We start from the raw sequence: 19,176 nt of genomic DNA, 5'->3' as shown, positions 1-19,176 counted from the left end.
GGAAGCAGGAGAAGCATAAATAGCTCCTTTCTCTCCAATTTGCACAACACTGCCACATCTCCAGCCCAAACTTCCTGGGACCTGTGCCCTTCTCCTAGCCTGCATGACTCCTCCTGTTTTCTTGGTGCCCGAAGGTCATGCCTGAGAAAGCTGGGAAAAGAGTCCAGAGTGATAGCCCTATGGAAAAGGTGAGTGAGAAAGCACTTACTCAGACTTTCCCCAAGCCAAGTGGGATTAGATCTTGAGATGCAGTACCAGCATAGGAAGCAGGGGTGGCTTAGGATCATTTTTTTGTGTTACGTTTTAGGGTCTGACTTTTTTGAAATGATGGCGAATGCTGCCTAGAACACCGGAGATCCTGAGACACACCATTTCCCCAAACCAACTGAAAGAGCAATAAAATAATTTGAAAACATAGGCCATTGTTCTGGGAATTCAGATAGTGGATATAATTGTGACGTGATGGCAGATTTTTCAACCAACTTCTTTTACACATGGTGGAACCCAAGGGCATTGTTACATGACCCCCATTATCTGGTCCTGTTGTGGTTTTCCTCAGACACACTTCTAAAAATAGAAACACTTCCACTTCCAGCTGTCCAGAACACAGGCATAGTCAGTGGGAGCTGTCCAGGACACAAAGTTGATCAGGAGGAGCTGTCCGGTCCTCCTCAAGGTGGCCAGGGAGAGCTGTCAAGCTCTTCTAAGAGGCTGGTCAGGGCGAATTGTCCAGTCCTCATTGGGTGATAAAGGCAGTTATCCTGCCCTCCTCTGGAGTGGTTGAGGGGTGCTGCCCTGCCCTCAGAACCGGTGGGAAAACTGTCTGGATCTCCACATTGGTGGCCAGGGGATGGTGTCCTGCTGTCCACAGAGGGAAAGAGGCAGAGGAAGTGGTCAGAGAATGGGTGCTGTGGGGGCAGGGGAGTGTGCACAGCAGTCCCTTGCTTCTGTGAACATTATGCCGGCTGTTTGGCTGAGGTTGCAGTTTGGTGGCTCATAGCTCCTAAGGAGACAAAACAAGGAGACACCACTTCTCACAGAATCCCAGATGAAGAAGACCCCAGTTCTCATCATATAATGATTTTAGGAAGTTCATAGTGTTTTGAAATCTATCCTCAGTATAAGAACCTGAGACAAGTTGCAGGGATTAGTGTGTTTGAAGGAAACCCAAGAAGTGACCATTTCCCCAAACCCACCGAGAGGGCAATAAAATAATTTGAAAACATAAGCCATTGTTCTGGGATTTAGGTAGTGGGCATAAACACGATATGAGGGCAGATTTTCCACCAACTTCTTGTACACATGGTGGAACCTGGGGACAGAGCATTGTTACATGACCCTTGTTATCTGGTCCTGCTGCAGACTCAGAGTTGCCTCTGACTGCAGCCCAAAGTACAAGGCCCTTTAAACATTCTGGAAAAGAGTCAGTTACACCCCTTTAAACTTCCCTGAAGGAGGAAGATCTGATTCTGTTAGGGAGTGGCTGAAAGCTCTGCCAATACCCCTCCCTTCCTCTCTCTCAGAGCAGGAGCTGAACACTGAGCACAAACAGCACCAGGCATGTATCTCGCTGTGTCCCACAGTGGAGGTTTCTTAGCCCTTCCCTTGTCCAGACCTAAATTCACAATGCTGGCAGATTTTGGACCACCTCCTGTGGTGCAGGTCTCTACCCTGGCCCCCTGGCCTTCTTTCTTGCTCTTGTTCCTCCATGAATAGCAGAGATGATCCCTGCCCACCCCTAGGGTGGCTCAGACCCTCTCTCTAGAAAAGTCACCCACATTCCCTCCAGTGCTTCCCTCAGTCCTTCCCAATTGAGTGGCTCATCCTGACGTCCAGAGGCAGATTCCCCACTGAACTTTCCATTGAACAGCCTGTGTTAGTGGAGCCAGCAGGAAGGATGGCCACTGCCTCCAGGAACCAGCAACTGATCAGAAAGGCAAGAGTGTGAGTACGTGCCAGCTGCTTGCAGAAGAGAAAGGTCCTCTTTGAAAAAGTTCTCTTCACAGCTCAGGAATCAGAGTCAGACCACTGCTGCAACAGAAAACTGTCTGTGTGCGTGTGTGTATACATGGATGCATTGTATGTACTGCATGCATACGTTGCATCCATGTGTATATAAGTGCATATTTGTGCACTGTATGCATCTGTGTGTATCTGTGTGAGTGTGTAGATGGGAGCACATGTGAGCACTGGATATATATGTGTATATGACATGGGTTCCTGTGTGTGCACTGAGTGCACCTGTGTGCATTTGTTTATGGGTGTGTACTGAGTGAAATTTTGTGCTCTGTATGTGTCTGTATGCATGTGTGTAAAGGAGTGCTTATGCAGTTTATCTATCTGTATGCATACGTATACATGCATATGTTCACTTCAGGTATCTATGTACAAGTGTTCATACAGGTTCATGTATGTACTGTATTTGTTTTCATCTATGTGCGTGTATATGTGTGCTTATGTGTATGTGTGGTGTGCACATTTGTGTGTATGCAGGTTTGTGTGTATGAAGGGGCATATCTCAATAGAAACCAGAATTGCTTGTTGCATTTGAACGTCCAAATTGATTGCATCTGGGTTCTGTGTCTACTTTCCTCTCTTCCCATGATAATAAAGAGTTGGCTTTCTCTGGGACTCTAACATGGCAATCTAGGAAAAGGGAAAGGAATTCGTGGGCAGCATTTTTCAGGCTTTACTTAAGAACCATTTCCTAAGGAACAAAATGACATGCCCAACTACAACCCCCCCTCCCATGAATGCTCCCCACAAGAGGAATTTTTGAGAAGTGAAGACAATAGTGACAACTATGGAGAGGCGGTAAAGAGCCAGCACACAAAGAGGTCGGAATAAGTATGTGAACAGGTACTCTGGGTCAATGAGTTCCAGAATGATCTTAAAAACGGAGAAAGAGGCCCAGTTGTGTCAAGTCTGGTGGGAGACTAGGTTTCTCCAGCACAAGCTTTCTTCTTCCGGCATCTGATTGCTCTCAGATATGTCCCCTGGTCCCCTGGGTGCCCCTCTGCTCTCTCCTTTCTCGGTACTGGCCATGGGTGCTGCTTTCACCATCTAATTTTCTTAATGTGTCCGTGGGAGTGGGGGTGAGAGGGTCTTTTTGAGGTTTGTAGTATATCTTGAAAGGTAACAGAAAAATCCAGAGGAACTTAAATGCTAAGGCTCATTAGTTCACAAAATGTAATTTAATTATATTAGAGCTACCTCAGAAATAAAATGACTGATAATTCTTAAAAGTTTTTATAAAGAATTCATGCATCTAAGTGGAACAAAAGAACTTTGTTGTTCTTTCTTCAAAGTCCTAATCAAGTATTCCACAATGGATTAAATCAAAGGAAGTTTACCTTTTAAATAATCCTTTCTATTTTGTTCTTTAAAATTATGGGAAAGCTCAATTTCAATTTGCTATTATTCCTATGTGTTTGCCCCCACATTCATTCAAGCTCTACAACCTTTATCAAAGAAAATTAGATAATTCTCTGAATCTCAGAGCTAAGTGAGTTTGTGTGGCTCCAAAGTAGTGTGAGGCACAGCTGACAATGAGGGATGAGTCCTGCTACCTTTATTTTTTTTTAATTTCTTTATTCTGAGGGAGGGTACCCAGCAGTGCTCAGGGCTTACTCCTGGCTCTGTGCTCAGGGATCACTCTTGGCAGCTTGAGGGACCATATGTGCTGGGGATTGATCCTCATAAAAGGCAAGTGCATTATCATTCTGGCCTTAATCCTGCCATTTTTCTCTGTGTATGTGGGTATTGTTCACAGTGAAAGAGGGTCTAAATTTAACCCTCCTTTGCCCAGAAGTGTTGATAATGCTTAGCTCTGAGAGGTGTGGCTTTGAATGTATTTCTATGGGTGAGTGGGTGAATAATTTCTCTGGGCATAAAAAAATCAAAACATTAGCTTCAAAATAAAAAGCCCATTTTTCTTTTTATCCCCCATCAAAGTGTTTTATTCTCATCCTAGTTTAGGAGGGATCCAGATGGGGATGAGGAGCTCTGCTGATGGTGAGCGATCTGGAGATGGGAGGGTTCCTTCATGGTCTAGTTACTAGGGCTGAGTCAGCAGGGCTACTATTTTTTTTTTCCCTGTCCATAGTCAGTCCTGGACCCACGGTTCCTGGAGTTGGAGAACTACACCGCTACCACACATTTCATTCTGCTGGGGTTCCCCACGCGGCCAGCCTTCCAGCTGCTGCTCTTCTCTGTGTTCCTGGTCGTCTACCTTCTGACCTTGCTGGAGAACTTCCTCATCATCTTGGCCATCCGCAGTGATGGGCAGCTGCACAAACCCATGTACTTCTTCCTGAGCCATCTGTCCTTCCTGGAAATGTGGTATGTCACGGTCATCAGCCCCAAGATGCTGGTGGACTTCCTCAGCCAGGACAAGAGCATCTCCTTCAATGGCTGCATGACTCAGCTCTACTTCTTTGTCACCTTTGTTTGTACAGAGTACATCCTCCTGGCAGTCATGGCCTTTGACCGCTATGTAGCCATCTGCAACCCTCTGCGATACCCTGTCATCATGACCCCCCGGCTGTGTGGCACCCTGGCAGGGGGCTGCTGGCTGTGTGGCCTGATGACTGCCATGATCAAGATGGTCTTCATCGCCCGGCTCCGCTACTGTGGCACGCCCCACATCAACCACTACTTCTGTGACATCTCCCCGCTGCTCAACGTCTCCTGCGAGGACTCCTCCCAGGCGGAGCTGGTGGACTTCTTCTTGGCGCTCATGGTCATTGCCGTCCCCCTCTGTGTGGTGGTGGCATCTTATGTCACGATTCTTACCACTATCCTCAAGATCCCGTCTGCCCAGGGACGCAAAAAGGCTTTCTCCACCTGTGCCTCCCACCTGACGGTGGTCACGCTGTTCTACTCCACCACACTGTTCACTTACGCCCGTCCCAAACTCATGTACGCCTACAACTCCAACAAGGTGGTGTCGGTGCTGTACACCGTCATCGTCCCGCTGCTCAACCCCGTCATCTACTGTCTGCGGAACCGCGAGGTGAAGGCTGCGCTCAAGAAAACCATCCTGTGCAGAGGAGGTGGGCCTCGGGAGGACAGCTCCGAGTGACAAGCAGGATGACGTGTTTAATGAAAAACAAAAACAAAATAAAGACCCCAAAACAGCAACAACAACAACAAAATAACTATATCCCCTGCCCCTGTTGAGTTAGAAAAGTAGAAGGAAAAATGGGAAAAAAAAACCCTAAACTTAAAAATTTATAATGGCTTTCCAAATGCCAGGTTAAATTTACAACAAATTAGCTAGAGAACATTGGCTATGGAAGTGCACGTGGATGCCCTCAGATAGGATGAGCCTCTCCATCACAGTACTCCTGAGATGTGCCTGTTCTATAGACTGGTTTGTGTGGCGTCACATCCTGGGAATGTGTCAGTCCTGTTTTCAACAGCAGTTCTCACCCTCTGAATCTGTCCTTCAGATTAAGGCTCAGGCCTTAATTTTTGTACAAAGAGATTATGGATCTAATTTTTATATGCTCTGGTAAACCAAAAATTTCCTAGGGTTCACTTAATTGGGATTTTGACATTATTGTGATGGCCTGGAGCCAAGCTCAGTGGCCAGAGGAAGCCCACCCCCGTGGCTCCTTTATTTCCAATCTTGCCTAGGAACCCCAGGTGGAAATCTGTTTTGTCAGCTTTCCAGGTTTGGGATCCCAGGTATTGGGACTCCAGAATCCACCTTTATGGAAATCCTGGGGAACTTGCCGGTAGACCTCACTCATGTTTAAGGTAAATATTAAAAATTGAAATACAATGAGACCAAAATCAGAATTCTTTTCACAGAGCATATTTACAAAAGATATCACTCATTTAGATAAATGTAAAATTCAAGAAGATTGTTGTCTTAATTTGGATTATGTTACCTCAAACTTTGAAAAAAAAACTTGGAAATATTAAGCTTTTGGTCCTTAATTTCAGATCTAGACATATATATTTGGGGCAATTCACAAACATGAATAAATACAATCTATTCAACATTCTAAGTAAGTTAATAAATATAATGTAAAAGCCCAAAATCAGCAGAATATGTCGGTAATACATAATTAAGCTATGAGGATTATACTAAAGAGTTCTTTATAGAGTAATTATTATATCAAATAGTCATGATATTAAAATAATGTAAAATTAATATGTTTCAATTTTGTAAAACATAGATAAGTATAAAGATTTGGTTATCAACTTGTAGAGAGATCACTCAATAAGTATATAAAACTATTCCTGAATATGTTTAAATTGTATTTTAAAGTTGTTTAATCCAACATATGTCTTATTTCTCCATCCCTTTTTTCTTGGTTTTCTGAAACTTCCATAGTAAATTCCTATTACCCTGCAATTACCACACTTAGGTTTATATTATCAAAAATATTATCTCTAAAATATTCCAAGAATTTTTCCCTTGGATACATTTTATTATTAAATTACATTAATAATAAATACTCATTGGATTATCATTACCATACATAATTGATGGAATTGTGGCTTTATTGGGATAAATATAATCACTCTTACAAATGATTACATTCTTTTGCAACTTGAGAAAAAGTACAAATATAAAAGCCAGTGGAGATAAAAATGTGGTCTGTATGCTGATTACCCAGGACTTTGCTGGGGCACTTGGGGTTTTCTGAGCTCCTGAGTCAGTGGGACAGATATCCTTGTTCTCATGTGCTTATGCTTTCCTCATAGAGGTTGGTTCCCTTGGGTCTCAATGAGAGTAAGACAAAGTGGATGTCCAGGGCCCTTCCCCAAGATGGGCCAAGAGCACAGAACTGTTGAGAAAATCTTACCTCAAACAAATCAGAGAAGTCAGGTAAAATATATGTGCCTACATATACATTACTAATTAAGAGAACATCAATCAAAACAAAGCAAAGACAATTTTGTTAGATAAATTAATTGATGAATTTCTAGAGAAATGAGTATGATAACAGAAAGAAAACTATCAATATTAGTCATTATATATTATAGACATTTATGGAAATTCAATAAACAAGTGTTTGATAAAATAAATTGTATATTAGATATAATTGAATGGTGTCCTTTCAAAGTGTATTCAAGAATAAAAGTAAACAGAATATTCTTACCGCCACTAAAAGAGTCTTTTTGTGATGGGGGCTCCCCAGGAGTAATTAGGATCTGGAGGACATTTCCAGAACATGTGTCTGATTTTTAGGTGAGCTTGGGTTTATTTACATGGGGTCTGGCTCTGCTTAGGAGACAACAAGGCCACACTCAGCAATAATGAAGGGGCCATGAAGTGTTGGGGGTTAAATTCAGCGTCTCGAACATATAAGGCAGGTGCTTCAACCTTTTGAGATATTTCCCTGGATACTTAAGAATGTTTTACAAGTAAACCTTCCAATTCAAATAATTCACTGGTGAATTTTACCAAGCAACTTTTAAATCTTTTCTTTATTGAAGTAACATTATATAAGTTTTAGTTATGTATCATTATAACTTAATATATATCTATATATTACATTAAGTCAACTTCTAAAAGTTCATTTTTAATCACAATTTCAACTATGTAAACTCTTTCTTATGAATTTATTGTCTGCGTCTCTTTGATATTCATGTTGAAACCTTATCTTGATATGAGAAATATTTGACAATAAACATTTGTGCAGAGAATTAAGTCTATAAACAGCAAGATTGTTTGTGGTGGTTACATGAGACTCTGGACAAGAAAAATAACTCTGTACCTGTCTTCATGCACCCTTTATATTCAAGTACCTGCACTGTAGCTAAATAAGGGAGATGCCAGGTACAAGAGATACACCTCCAGAGACAGTGGTTGGTTCAAGAATAAAGCTATTGGAGCATGACTTTACAACACTAAGAGACCTTGAACAGTGGGCAGTGAGTAGGAGGGTGAATAGTGAGGGTGGGCTTAACAATATCAGAGCACATGTAAGTGGTATCCTGGGTCTTTTCCAGCAACTACAGTTCATGTTATAGGAATAATTTTCAGTTAGATTTATTCCGCTTTATTCTTGAAGGGCCCCACTGAGACATGCCTGCGTCACAGAAACTTGTGACACTGGAATCTTCTATATGGATAACCATTCATAATCCATATAATACCTATCTTTTATAGGAAAGACTAAAGTCATTTCATAAGTATTTTGAAAAATAAAAATACTTGTGCAAGTTTAGAATATTTGTGTCTTGGATTTGACAATAAACCCAAGTTTTAGGCTGTAACCTGAAAGTCTATCAAAGTGATACATGGAGAAACTTTCACTACAGGTGGTAAATAATAAGAAAAAAACAGTATAGTCAAGAATCTAACTATTGCTCATTCTAAGAAAGGTTGTGTTCACAGGTGTGCAGTTTTGTCATCCTAGACCTTTAGGGTAAAACCCTCCTCTACCAATCACTTTGCGAATGGCCATCTGCACGTCCTTGTTCCTGAGGCTGTACACCATGGGGTTCAGAAGTGGGGTGACCACGGTGTAGGTCACTGTCACCAGCCTGTCTTTGCCAGAAGAGTGCTTGGCCGAGGGTCTCAGATAGACAGAAGAAGCACAGCCATAGTGGATAATGACCACAGTGAGGTGGGAGGCACAGGTGGAGAAGGCTTTTCTCTTGCCTTCTGTTGATGGGATCCGCAGAATGGTGCGGACAATGAAGCCATAAGAAATGCAGATGAAAGTCATGGGCACCATAAGTGCAATGACTCCACCGATGAAGATGACCAGCTCATTGATGTAGGCTTCTGCACAGGCAAGACGAATGACTGGAGAGATATCACAGAAGTAGTGGTTGACCTTGTTGGGACCACAGAAAGGGAGAGTGAAGACTAAGAGGGTGCCTGTGAGAGAGAAAAGAAAGCCAAGGACAGCACAAGCAGCTGCCAGTTGTACACAAATCTTCCAGCTCATGAGGACAGGGTATCGCAGTGGATGGCAGATGGCCACATAACGGTCATAGCCCATCACTCCCAAGAGCAGGCAATTCGTGACAGCAAAGCCCAAGAAGAAGAACATTTGAACAGCACAATTGTTATATGAGATAGTTCTGAATAGAGACAAAAGATTGACGAGCATCTTTGGCAGGATGACAAAGGTATAGCATGTCTCTGAGATGGAGAGGATCCCAAGGAAGAAGTACATGGGTGTGTGGAGACTGCGGTCCAGGTGGATGACAGTGACAATAGTGATGTTCCCACTCAGGATGATCAGATACAGGCATAGAAAAACAGCAAACAGGATAAGCTGGACATCTCCAAGATTGGAGAATCCCACCAAGAAGAACTCTGTGATGATGGAGAAGTTAGCTTGTTTGGTTGACTCCCATAGCCTGACCTAGAGAAAAGAGGAAAGCAGGAACAGTTTGTTTGAGGCACAATTAACTCGAGAAGGGGGAAAGACATTGACTGGTAGGAAATGTCTGTGGATGGGAACCAATGGACGGAGTTGCTAAGGACTGACTGGCACCTATTCCTTGTGAGTCTTCTGCTGCCCTGTCTGGGTATCTCCTAGAGTGCCACATGCACTGAGATAGGACATGTCTTAAACTGTTTTTGCAGCAATTCACATTATACCAGGATAGTTGCTATACACTGTGTTTGTTTTCTTATTGTATCTAGAGACATCAATAGACTGTCTTCTGAGTTTCTCACGAATATTATAGCACAAAGCAGAGCATGCAGATCACCAGCTTCTGCACAAGTGAGACTTCATTTTCATGAGGTGTCTGTTGTTGATCTTAAGTTTACCTTTAGGCATACTCTAAGCAAATCACTGCCTAAAGTTCTATGAAAAAATACCCCCACCTGTTTCATTTTCAGAAAGCTACTAAACCAACATGTCAATATAATTTTCACTTTGCCTATCTTATTGACAAAATTGTGTTGATTTAACTCCCCTCAACCATCTCATACATTCTATCTCATCCACTTGACAGCAGAGGGGCACAGACCCTTAGATAGGGATAGGCTGTTGGGTCTGAAAAGGTAACCAGACAAACACGTTTTCCACAGCTGGGTCATTTCTGATCAATTTAGCACTTGGACTTCTGCCCAAGAAGATGGTCTGACTAAGCTGTGATTGTAGTTCTCTCATCCAAAAAAATAAATCATACCCATCAGAATTCTCCACTGGGTGAGCCATTATGTCTCTGCATTGTTTTCCCAAAAGAACAGGGGTTCATAAAAGTTATTATTGCCTGGCCCTTCACTTTGACAGCTTTCTCCTCACTGACAAATTCTTCCTCCTTAATTCACTCAAACTCTAGTTGAATTAGTCACTTTCACTCTCCTCCCATTGTTCATCGATTTGCTTGAGCAGGCCACAGTAACGTCTCTATTGTGAGACTTGTTACTGTGTTTGGCATATTGAATACATCACGGGTAGCTTGCCAGGCTTTGCTGTGCTGCGAGATACTCTCAGTAGCTTGCTGGGCTCTCTGAGGGGGACGGAGGAATCCAACTCCTGCTGGCCATGTTGGCTGCATGCAAGGCAAACACCCTAGCACTGTGCTATTGCTCCAGCCCAGTTGAATTAGTAGTGGAAAAAATTAAAAAAACTGAAGAAAGTACAGAAGTAGATTGAAAAGTGAAGGTTTTAATTACTATAGCTCAATTTAAGAGAATAACTAAGAGCCATCCTACACACTGGGGAAGGGTTCTGCTTCCCCTGCTCCGCTGTCCCTCATCACCTCTATGTGTTTTCCCTTTGGGATCTTCCCTTTTGAGAGGACTGAAAGCTGATGTCTCAGTATTCTTTTCCTCTGTAAGTGGAGCAGAACGAATAGTAGACACCAGAAAGCTTTGAGATGCTCTCTTAGAACCATTGTTTTCAGTAAGTTATTCATTTACAGCATATGTTTACTGATAAATTAAATTAATAAATATCCATATTTTATAAAAAAATTTGGCCTATACCCTAGTTTCTTAAACTGTCTACCATAAAACCATAAGTGTTTGCATAATTGATTATGTGGGGGTCACAAAAGAGTAGCAATAGCAAAAATTTTCTGAATGTGCAAAAACCAAAAATTAATTTAAAACCAACTGTGCCATGAATCTAAGATGTTTTCAACAGTACTTGTCTATACTGTGTTTCTCAGTCTTAAAAAGTGCCATGGCTGGAAAACCTTTAAGAAACCTGGTTTATATTAGCTTTATTTGGACTACTCCCACATCTGTGCTGCAGAGGGAGGGAGTATAGGGGATAGGGGGTCAATCCTTGGTGGTGCTTGGGAACTACATGGATTGAACTCCTAGTCTCCAGCAGGCAAAACATAAGCCCCACCCATTGAATTATCTCATTTGCTACTATTAAAGGTGATTTTTAAGCTCATTAGAGGGAAGGTGAAATTTTTTTTTCCCTTTATTTTATTTTATTTTTTTTTAAAGTTGTAGATTTACAATTTTTTGTGCTTTGGTTTCAATTATACAATGATCAGATACCCATCCCTCCACCAGTGCCCATTTTCCACCACCATGGATAATATCCCTCCCACCCCCATCCCCCCATCCCCCCTGTCTCTGTGGCAGGGCAATCCCCTGTGTTCTCTCTCTCCTTTTGGGTGTTGTGGTCTGCAAAAGAGGCATTGAGTGGCAAACATGTTCAGTCCATAGTCTACTTTCTACATGCATCTCCCCTCCTGGGAGGATCCTCCAAACATCGGAAGGTGAAATTTTAAAGAAATCTTGGAACAAGATCTAGTTACAACCTAGCATCACACTGTAGTTATAACTGCATTAACCATACATAACCAAGAATATGAATGGCTGATTCCATTCAGACCTAGTTTTTTCACCTGAACCACAGTCATGAAAGCCTTGCTAAAAGATTCTTTAAAAATAAATTACAGAGTTATAAATTATTATCACTATGAATTTTATAATTCTTTTTCCATCAGTTGATGGTCAATAGAACAAACACTCCCAGGATCTTCCCATGGGAAATAGATTTTACCTGTCTTCCCATCTCTGAGCTTCATGGGTTGAAGTGTGTATCCACAGAAATAAGTTCCAGAGAGCAGAAGGTCTGTAAAGAAAGACCCTTTGATTAGCACTCATTTCTCTTGCTTCCTTCTTGCTCAAAATAGAGTCTTCAGACAGTAGTATCAGCAGAGAGCAGTGAACCAGTTGGCCAATGTAGTGACTGCTCTTAGCGCTTTCTCAGGAACATGGAAGATATCCTAAGGAATTGGCTTTTCAGAGTACAGAGCAGCAAATGAGTTGGCCGACTGTCTGCTCTACCATGAGCACCCACTTAATTGCAGATAGAGGTACATCTAAGGCCTTTGAATTCAGCCCTGGGCCTGTTGTACCTCAGTGGGTGAAGTTATGTTCACTTTTTGTCTTTCCCTAAACTCTACACTCACTTTCCTATTGGTTTCCCAGTCACTCTCCATCCATGCACTTGGTTTTCCTCCCTGCCTTCACTAACTGAGCAATCATGAGCTTCCTAGAGCATTTCTAAAATTACAATCTATGGTGACAATGACAATGTGAATGAAAATGTGACACTTCTATGTTAGTAGATCGATACTACCTCCACTCAGTTTACCACAAAGAACAATCTAAAAGGTTGTATTTTTCTCAAGTTCTCTCCCTCCAAGCAATATGAGCCAATTGGAGTCCAGAAATCTACTTGACTGAGGTTCAGAACATGTCTGGGATAATTTTCCCCTGAAACGGTTACAATCTACTCCTTGGTCCTACTGGCACCTGCTCACTCTGTTCATCCAGCTCACTCCTACCTTGCTTTGCTAAGAATCCCAAAGAGTATTCACTCAAAGCATCTTGGAAGAAGTTTTCTTTTGTTTCTTATCTACTGTGGCCCAACATGCTGGCTCAATCACGCTCTCTTGCACTCCAGGGAGCCATTAGAGCAGCTGTTTTTGGCACACCTCCAACCCTTCTTCAATAAGTAAGGAGGATACAGAAAACATGTGAACCCCAAGTCTCACAGGTCCGTCATTGACAATTATGCACCAAATTAATCCCAGGTTGCTGGGAGATCATTAGTAGCTGAAGGCTACTGCAAATTAGAATATAGGAGACTGGAAGACAGACCACAGGAGAAAACACTCTCAGATCTATGGCTTAAGGGAGAATCCCTTTGCCTCCACAGGTTTCACTAGGCAAATTAGGACTCACTCTTTCACTGCAGAGGATGGAAAAAGGTATCTCTTTCAGTCTTGATCCCTGAAAGCAGAGAAGCACAGCAAGGCAGTTGGGGAGAAGCTAATGTCAGTGGGCAGAGCTGAAATATGGGTTACCAACCACAAAGAGCAGATCTGAGGCTGAGGGAAGGTTGCAGGGATTTGGGGAGCATAGATTATTCAATACTTTTTAGAGCTCTAGGGAAGAAAGATTTTAAGCAAGGGTTAGCCTAAGATATTGAAAATAAAGCCAGAGAATGGACCCAGCCAGAGGGCCTGGGTCTTCCCCCCAAATCTTGTTGTTTTCTACACTTTCTGGAGTTACCCAGGGCAGGGTCCTGGACTGGAGGAAACACTGCTCCACATTTGTTTTCTAAGCCTGCCTTGAGGTGAGGTAAAAGGCACTCTCTTCACTGTTGCCAAACATGTTGAACAGGCAAGCACTGCCTAGTGCACCCCTTGGCTAGACAGCCAGTCCACACTCCACACTGCAATCCTTCCCCTCTAGTAGTCCATGACACTTCAAGGTGACAGATATGGAAAACATATTGATAAATCATAAAAAAAACTTTTATCAGATCAGCATTGCAATAGAAATAGAAATGAAAAAAGAGAAGAAATCTTTGTGTTTTGCAAACTGCACTTTAGGACTTTCAGTTTCAATACTTTTCAACCACAATTCAGTTGAGCGTAGGAGAGGGGGTCTATTGGATTTAAGTAACAATCAGGACAGACTTGGTAAGACAGGTTCCTTTGGGCTGATGTGACATCACTGTGTTAGTGACTCAGAGGTCCACCACTGAACAGAAAGATTATATGTGACTCAGAGGTCCACCACTGAACAGAAAGATTATATGTGATTTTCTCTTCAACCAGAATAACAAATTCACATGTCTTAATCATTCAACATCCATTTACTGCTCTCTTTGACCTTGATGGGATATTTTTCTCCTTTTTTATTTGCTAATATTTTAGCCTATGTCTAGAGTAGGATATAATATATATTACACATTTAAATTTTATATTTTAGAGACCAGACAAATTGTTCAGTGCACTGAGTACCTTTCATGTGGGAGGCCAAGATTCACTCCCTGGAATGTTTTCCAAGCGCAGAGTTTGGAGTAATCTCTGAGCACCTCTGGATATGATACAAAACCAAACAAAACCAAACAAACAGAAACTTAAGTGCCAAGTCGAATATCTAGAAATTAAACTGATCAGTTAACTTTCTACAACTTAATTAGAATCAGTTAACTTTCTACAAGTTTGTCAAGGGAATTCAATGGTGGAAAAATAATCTTTACAATGTTGCATTTGGATTAAAGATATCTGTCCTTTTTATCTATATGAAAATTAATGGAATTGCTAATATACTATGCTTATTTGTTGATGTTATAAAACTTCTAAAGAACGATAGGGGAAATTTATTATTATGAATTTAAGTTTTGCAAAAATATAAACATGACATGCAGCACATAAACCATAAATGTGAAAGCCAATAAATTAGGGCTGGGAGATGACTCGGAGGGCTAAGGGCAAGCTGTATATAGGATATCCAATTCAGCCTCTGAACTAGAACAGAGCAGTGGAGCTCTGTTTTCTAATAATTCAACTTTATTGTACTTATTTAAATATTGCCTTGTGATGAACCAAAAAAGAGTTGTTTCTGCTCGTTTGCTGTGGCTATTTGAGAAGTGCTGAAATAGGAGTAGGGTTTCTGTGGAACATCCAGCCATCCAGTGTCTGAGTGGTATGTGGGGGCTGCCTGGATGAATTCAATGGCTTGGATACCATGGCTTCTTCTACACTCTTTTGAAGGTTTTCAGGTTCTCTTCAAGGATTAGCATATTTTTTTTTGCTTTTTTTATTCCTTTATTTTGGGACATAGCCAGGATACTCTTGACTCAGAAATGACCCCTGATAATGCTTGAGGACTATATGTGGGTTGAGGATTGAACCTGGGTCAGCCACATGCAAGGCAAGTGCCTAAAAACTTTGTCCTATCTCTCAGGACTTGCTTAGATTGGTTTTGGTAATTATTTTGTCTTTTATTTATTTTTTATTTCTATCACTGTCATCGTTTTAGCAGTAATCGACACAGAATATGTATTTTAAATCTCAAAAGATTTATTTAGCATTTTTAAGCAAAATAGATTTTATAACAAAATCCACAAGCCAATGTTGTTAAAAATATAAAGCCAATGAAAACAAATGTAGCAAAATATTTTAACTTAATACTATGAAAACATCTAAGTAAATTTATCACAAAACAAATAATTATGTTTCATTATAACATACTTTAATTAAAAAATTAAGATACTAGCCTTACTATGCATACTAAAATTTTGCTCAAAATAAAGATAGTCAAGCAGCATAGAACATCCAGACTCCATGCCAGGCTGTCTTCACTGGAACAACTTGGAGGAGGGAGGGTTGAGTTTTGTCCTGAACCCATCAGAGCACCAGCAGCTGAAACCTCCAGAACCCAACAGCCACCATTCTCACAGCTGCTCTCCACAGGTTGAGATGAGTCTCCTCCGTGAGGGAATCTGCTGTATTATTGTAATCTAAATTTTAGAATTCCTGGAGTGTGCAACTGGGTCGCAATACTACCTCTCATACTTTACACCACTGATGTGCCAAGTTTTGGGGGGCACAATTTGGGATTTGGGGTGGAAACATTCGAAATATGGTGGTGGAAATATGCAATGGTGGTGGGATTGGTGTTTGAATATTACATGTAATGAATTATTCTGAACAACTTTATAAAAATAAAATAAAATTTAGGGAAAAATATACTGAGGGTCAGAGAGACAGTACAGGGGGTAAGGCATTCCTTTTGTACATGGTTTACGTGGGTTTTCATTCCGTATGTTCCCCATAAACACTGCAAGGTGTGATCCCTGAGCATAAGCTCTGATCACCACCAGGTGTCGCCTAATAGCAAACAAACGAACAAAAAAAAGAACAGGAAAAGTCTAAAATAAAATATAATGACTTTTTTCACTAACACAAATAAACTTAAATGAGCAATAGGTTCTTTCAATGGCCAACAGAAAGATATTTGTTATAGACTTTGTTCCTAAAAAACAGTTGGTCAATAAATGACAATTTAAAACAATTGTCACAGACAAAATATACCATATCTTTAGCAGCAATAAAAATAATGCAGAGGGGCCAGAATAGCACAGTAAATAGGGTGTTTGAACTGAGTTTGATTCCTAGCATTCCATATGGTCCCCTGAGCACTACCTGGAGTAATTGCTGAGGGTAAAGCCAAACGCAATCCCCGAGTACCCCTAAGTGTGGCCCAAAATTTAAAAAATTAAAATAAATTAAAAAGTGTAAAAATGGATCACTAAGTCAATGATGGTTGCAGGGATCGCTCAGGATGGGAGATGTGTGCTGAAAGAGATAAAGGACCAAACATGATGGCCTCTCAGTATCTGTATTTCAAACCATGATGCCCCAAAGTAGAGAGAGTGAGAGGGAAATTGTCTGCACTAGAGGTGGGGGGTGTGGTGGGATGTGGGGATGGATACTGGGGACATTGGTAATGAAAAATGTTCATTGGTGGAGGGATGGATGTTCAATCATTGTATGACTGAAAGTCAAACATGAAAGTTTTATAACTGTAGCTCATGGTGACTCAATTAAAAAACAAGGCAATCCCAAAACTTAACACAATAACATTATAAAATGGAGGGAATGGGGTGTGGGAAGGATACTAGGATCCTTGGTGGTGGGAAATGGGCACTGGTGGAAGGATGGGTAATTGATCATTGTATAATTGAAACCCAAGCACAAAATTTGTAAGTCTACAACTGTACCTCATGGTGTCTCACTAATAAAAATTTTTTAAAAATTTCAATTAACAGCAAAAAAATGAGAGCCCTCCCTGATGCTTCCAGACAATAGCTTGAAATTATGCATAGAAATAACAGAATGAATGCAGTCACACCTAGCCCTGAAAATGAAGTTCTGTCCTGAACCCAGAGATGAAGTTGTTCATCTGATTCACAGTCACACATTTCCAAAGCCTCACAGTGAAACAGTTTCTGGAAACTTTATAGTACCATGAGGGAATACTTTGGCTTAAGTGCTAAAAATGATTTTGTTAGAAAGTCTTCAGTGAAACCCCAGCCTTTCCAATCACTTTGCGAATGGCCATCTGCACGTCCTTGTTCCTGAGGCTGTACACCATGGGGTTCAGAAGTGGGGTGACCACAGTGTAGGTCACCGTCACCAGCCTGTCTTTGCCAGAAGAGTGCTTGGCTGAGGGTCTCAGATAGACAGAAGAAGCACAGCCATAGTGGACAATGACCACAATGAGGTGAGAGGCACAGGTGGAGAAGGCTTTTCTCTTGCCTTCTGCTGAGGGGATCCGCAGAATGGTGCGGACAATGAAGCCATAAGAGATGCAGATGAAAGTCAGGGGCACTACTAACACAAAGACCCCACAGATGAAGATTACCATCTCATTGATGTAGGTTTCTGCACAGGCAAGACGAATGACTGGGGAGATGTCACAGAAGTAGTGGTTGACCTTGTTGGGACCACAGAAAGGCAGGGTGAAGACTAGTGTGGTTCCCACAAGAGAGATTAGGAAGCCACTGAGAATGCACGTTGCAGCAAGCTGCCCACAAATCCTCCAGCTCATGAGGATGGGGTATCGTAGTGGATGGCAGATGGCTGCGTAGCGGTCATAGCCCATCACTCCCAGCAGGAGACAGTTGGTTACAGCAAAGCCAAGGAAGAAGAACATCTGGATGGCGCAGCTGGCAAAGGAAAGTGTCCTGAGCACAGAGAGCAAATTGATGAGCATCTTGGGCAGGATGACAATGGTGTAGAAGATCTCAGAGGTAGAGAGGACACTTAGAAAGAAGTACATGGGTGTGTGGAGGCTTCGGTCCAAGCGGATGACAGAGATGATGGTGACATTTCCACTTAGGATGATCAGATAGAGGCAGAGAAAGATCACAAAGAGGACGAGCTGCACTTCCCCGAGGCTGGAGAACCCCAGAAGCAGGAATTCTGTCACATGGGAGGAATTAGCCATGGAGAGAGGACCCCACGGGACAAAGGAACGCGATCTTGGCAGGAGATCTGGGAACTGAGAAATCAGACACTGTCCCTTCACACAGTTATTAGCATCAGCCTGAGGGAGAAATAATGGCGTAGGAGAGACAGAAATGTGTTGCAAATTGACTCCAAGTGAACATGTTCCCCCAGTGCTGTTTGTCTGCAATAATCTGGCAGTGAACTTGGGGATGTGTCCATGAGATATGCAGGCCTTTGCGGGAATAATGCCTGTCCTACCAGCCCCTTCTTTATAGAATTATGCAGTGGGCCCCCATTTTTAAAAATCGGTTATTCCCCAAAAGCCCTTTAACTGTGTTAATTATGACAATAAAGGACCAAAAGTGATAGCCTCTTGGTATCTGTGTTGCAAACCATAATGCCCAAAAGTAGAGAAAGAGTATGGTGGAAATTGTCTGCCATGGAGACAGTGGGAGGGTGGGAAAGGGGGGAGGTATACTGGGGAGATTGGTGGTGGGGAATGTGCACTGATGGAGAGATGGGTGTTTGAATATTGTCCGATTGTAACTAAAACATAAAAGCTTATAACTGTATCTCCTGGTGATTCAAAAAATAATTTTTTATTTTTTTTTATTTTATTGAATCACTGTGAGATACAGTTACAAGCTTTCATGTTTGAGTTACAATCATACAATGTTCAAACACCCATTCCTCCAACAGTGCACATTCCCCACCACAAATCTCCCCAGTGTACCCCCCCCTTTTCCCACCCTCCCCCTGCCTCCTTGGCAGATAATTTCCCCCATACTCTTTCTCTACTTTTGGGCATGATGGGTTACAGTACAGATACTGAGGGGCCATCACTTTTGGTCCCTTATCTACTTTCAGCATACATCTTTCATCCTGACCGATTCCTCCAGCCATCATTTTCTTAGTGATCCTTCTCTATTCCAGCTCCCTTCTCCCCCTGCTCATGAGGCA

The 19,176-nt window shown here is 41.9% G+C and overlaps 3 protein-coding genes across 3 annotated transcripts; 1 reads left to right on the top strand and 2 right to left on the bottom strand.

The window, feature by feature from the left end:
- Positions 1-137: 137 nt before the first annotated feature.
- Positions 138-5,083, top strand: LOC130042752 (olfactory receptor 6Y1). The gene is made up of 3 exons (XM_056134944.1): positions 138-188; positions 2,713-2,814; positions 4,106-5,083. Exons 1-3 carry the CDS (start codon positions 138-140, stop codon positions 5,081-5,083), a joined length of 1,131 nt encoding a protein of 376 aa, XP_055990919.1.
- Positions 5,084-8,372: 3,289 nt separating this feature from the next.
- LOC130042751 (olfactory receptor 10R2-like) lies at positions 8,373-12,402 on the bottom strand. The gene is made up of 2 exons (XM_056134943.1): positions 12,373-12,402; positions 8,373-9,341 (listed from the first exon to the last, which is right to left on the bottom strand). Exons 1-2 carry the CDS (start codon positions 12,400-12,402, stop codon positions 8,373-8,375), a joined length of 999 nt encoding a protein of 332 aa, XP_055990918.1.
- Positions 12,403-17,272: 4,870 nt separating this feature from the next.
- On the bottom strand, positions 17,273-18,214 carry LOC130042749 (olfactory receptor 10R2-like). Its single transcript, XM_056134942.1, has one exon. The coding sequence runs from the start codon at positions 18,212-18,214 to the stop codon at positions 17,273-17,275; it is 942 nt and encodes a 313-aa protein (XP_055990917.1).
- Positions 18,215-19,176: the final 962 nt, after the last annotated feature.

Source organism: Sorex fumeus, unplaced genomic scaffold (assembly GCF_029834395.1).
Source record: "Sorex fumeus unplaced genomic scaffold, SorFum_2.1 ptg000109l, whole genome shotgun sequence".
In the NCBI taxonomy this organism is placed as follows: domain Eukaryota; kingdom Metazoa; phylum Chordata; class Mammalia; order Eulipotyphla; family Soricidae; genus Sorex; species Sorex fumeus.
The sequence above is the reverse complement of the archived record's forward strand: the minus strand, read 5'-3'. Positions and strand labels throughout refer to the sequence as shown.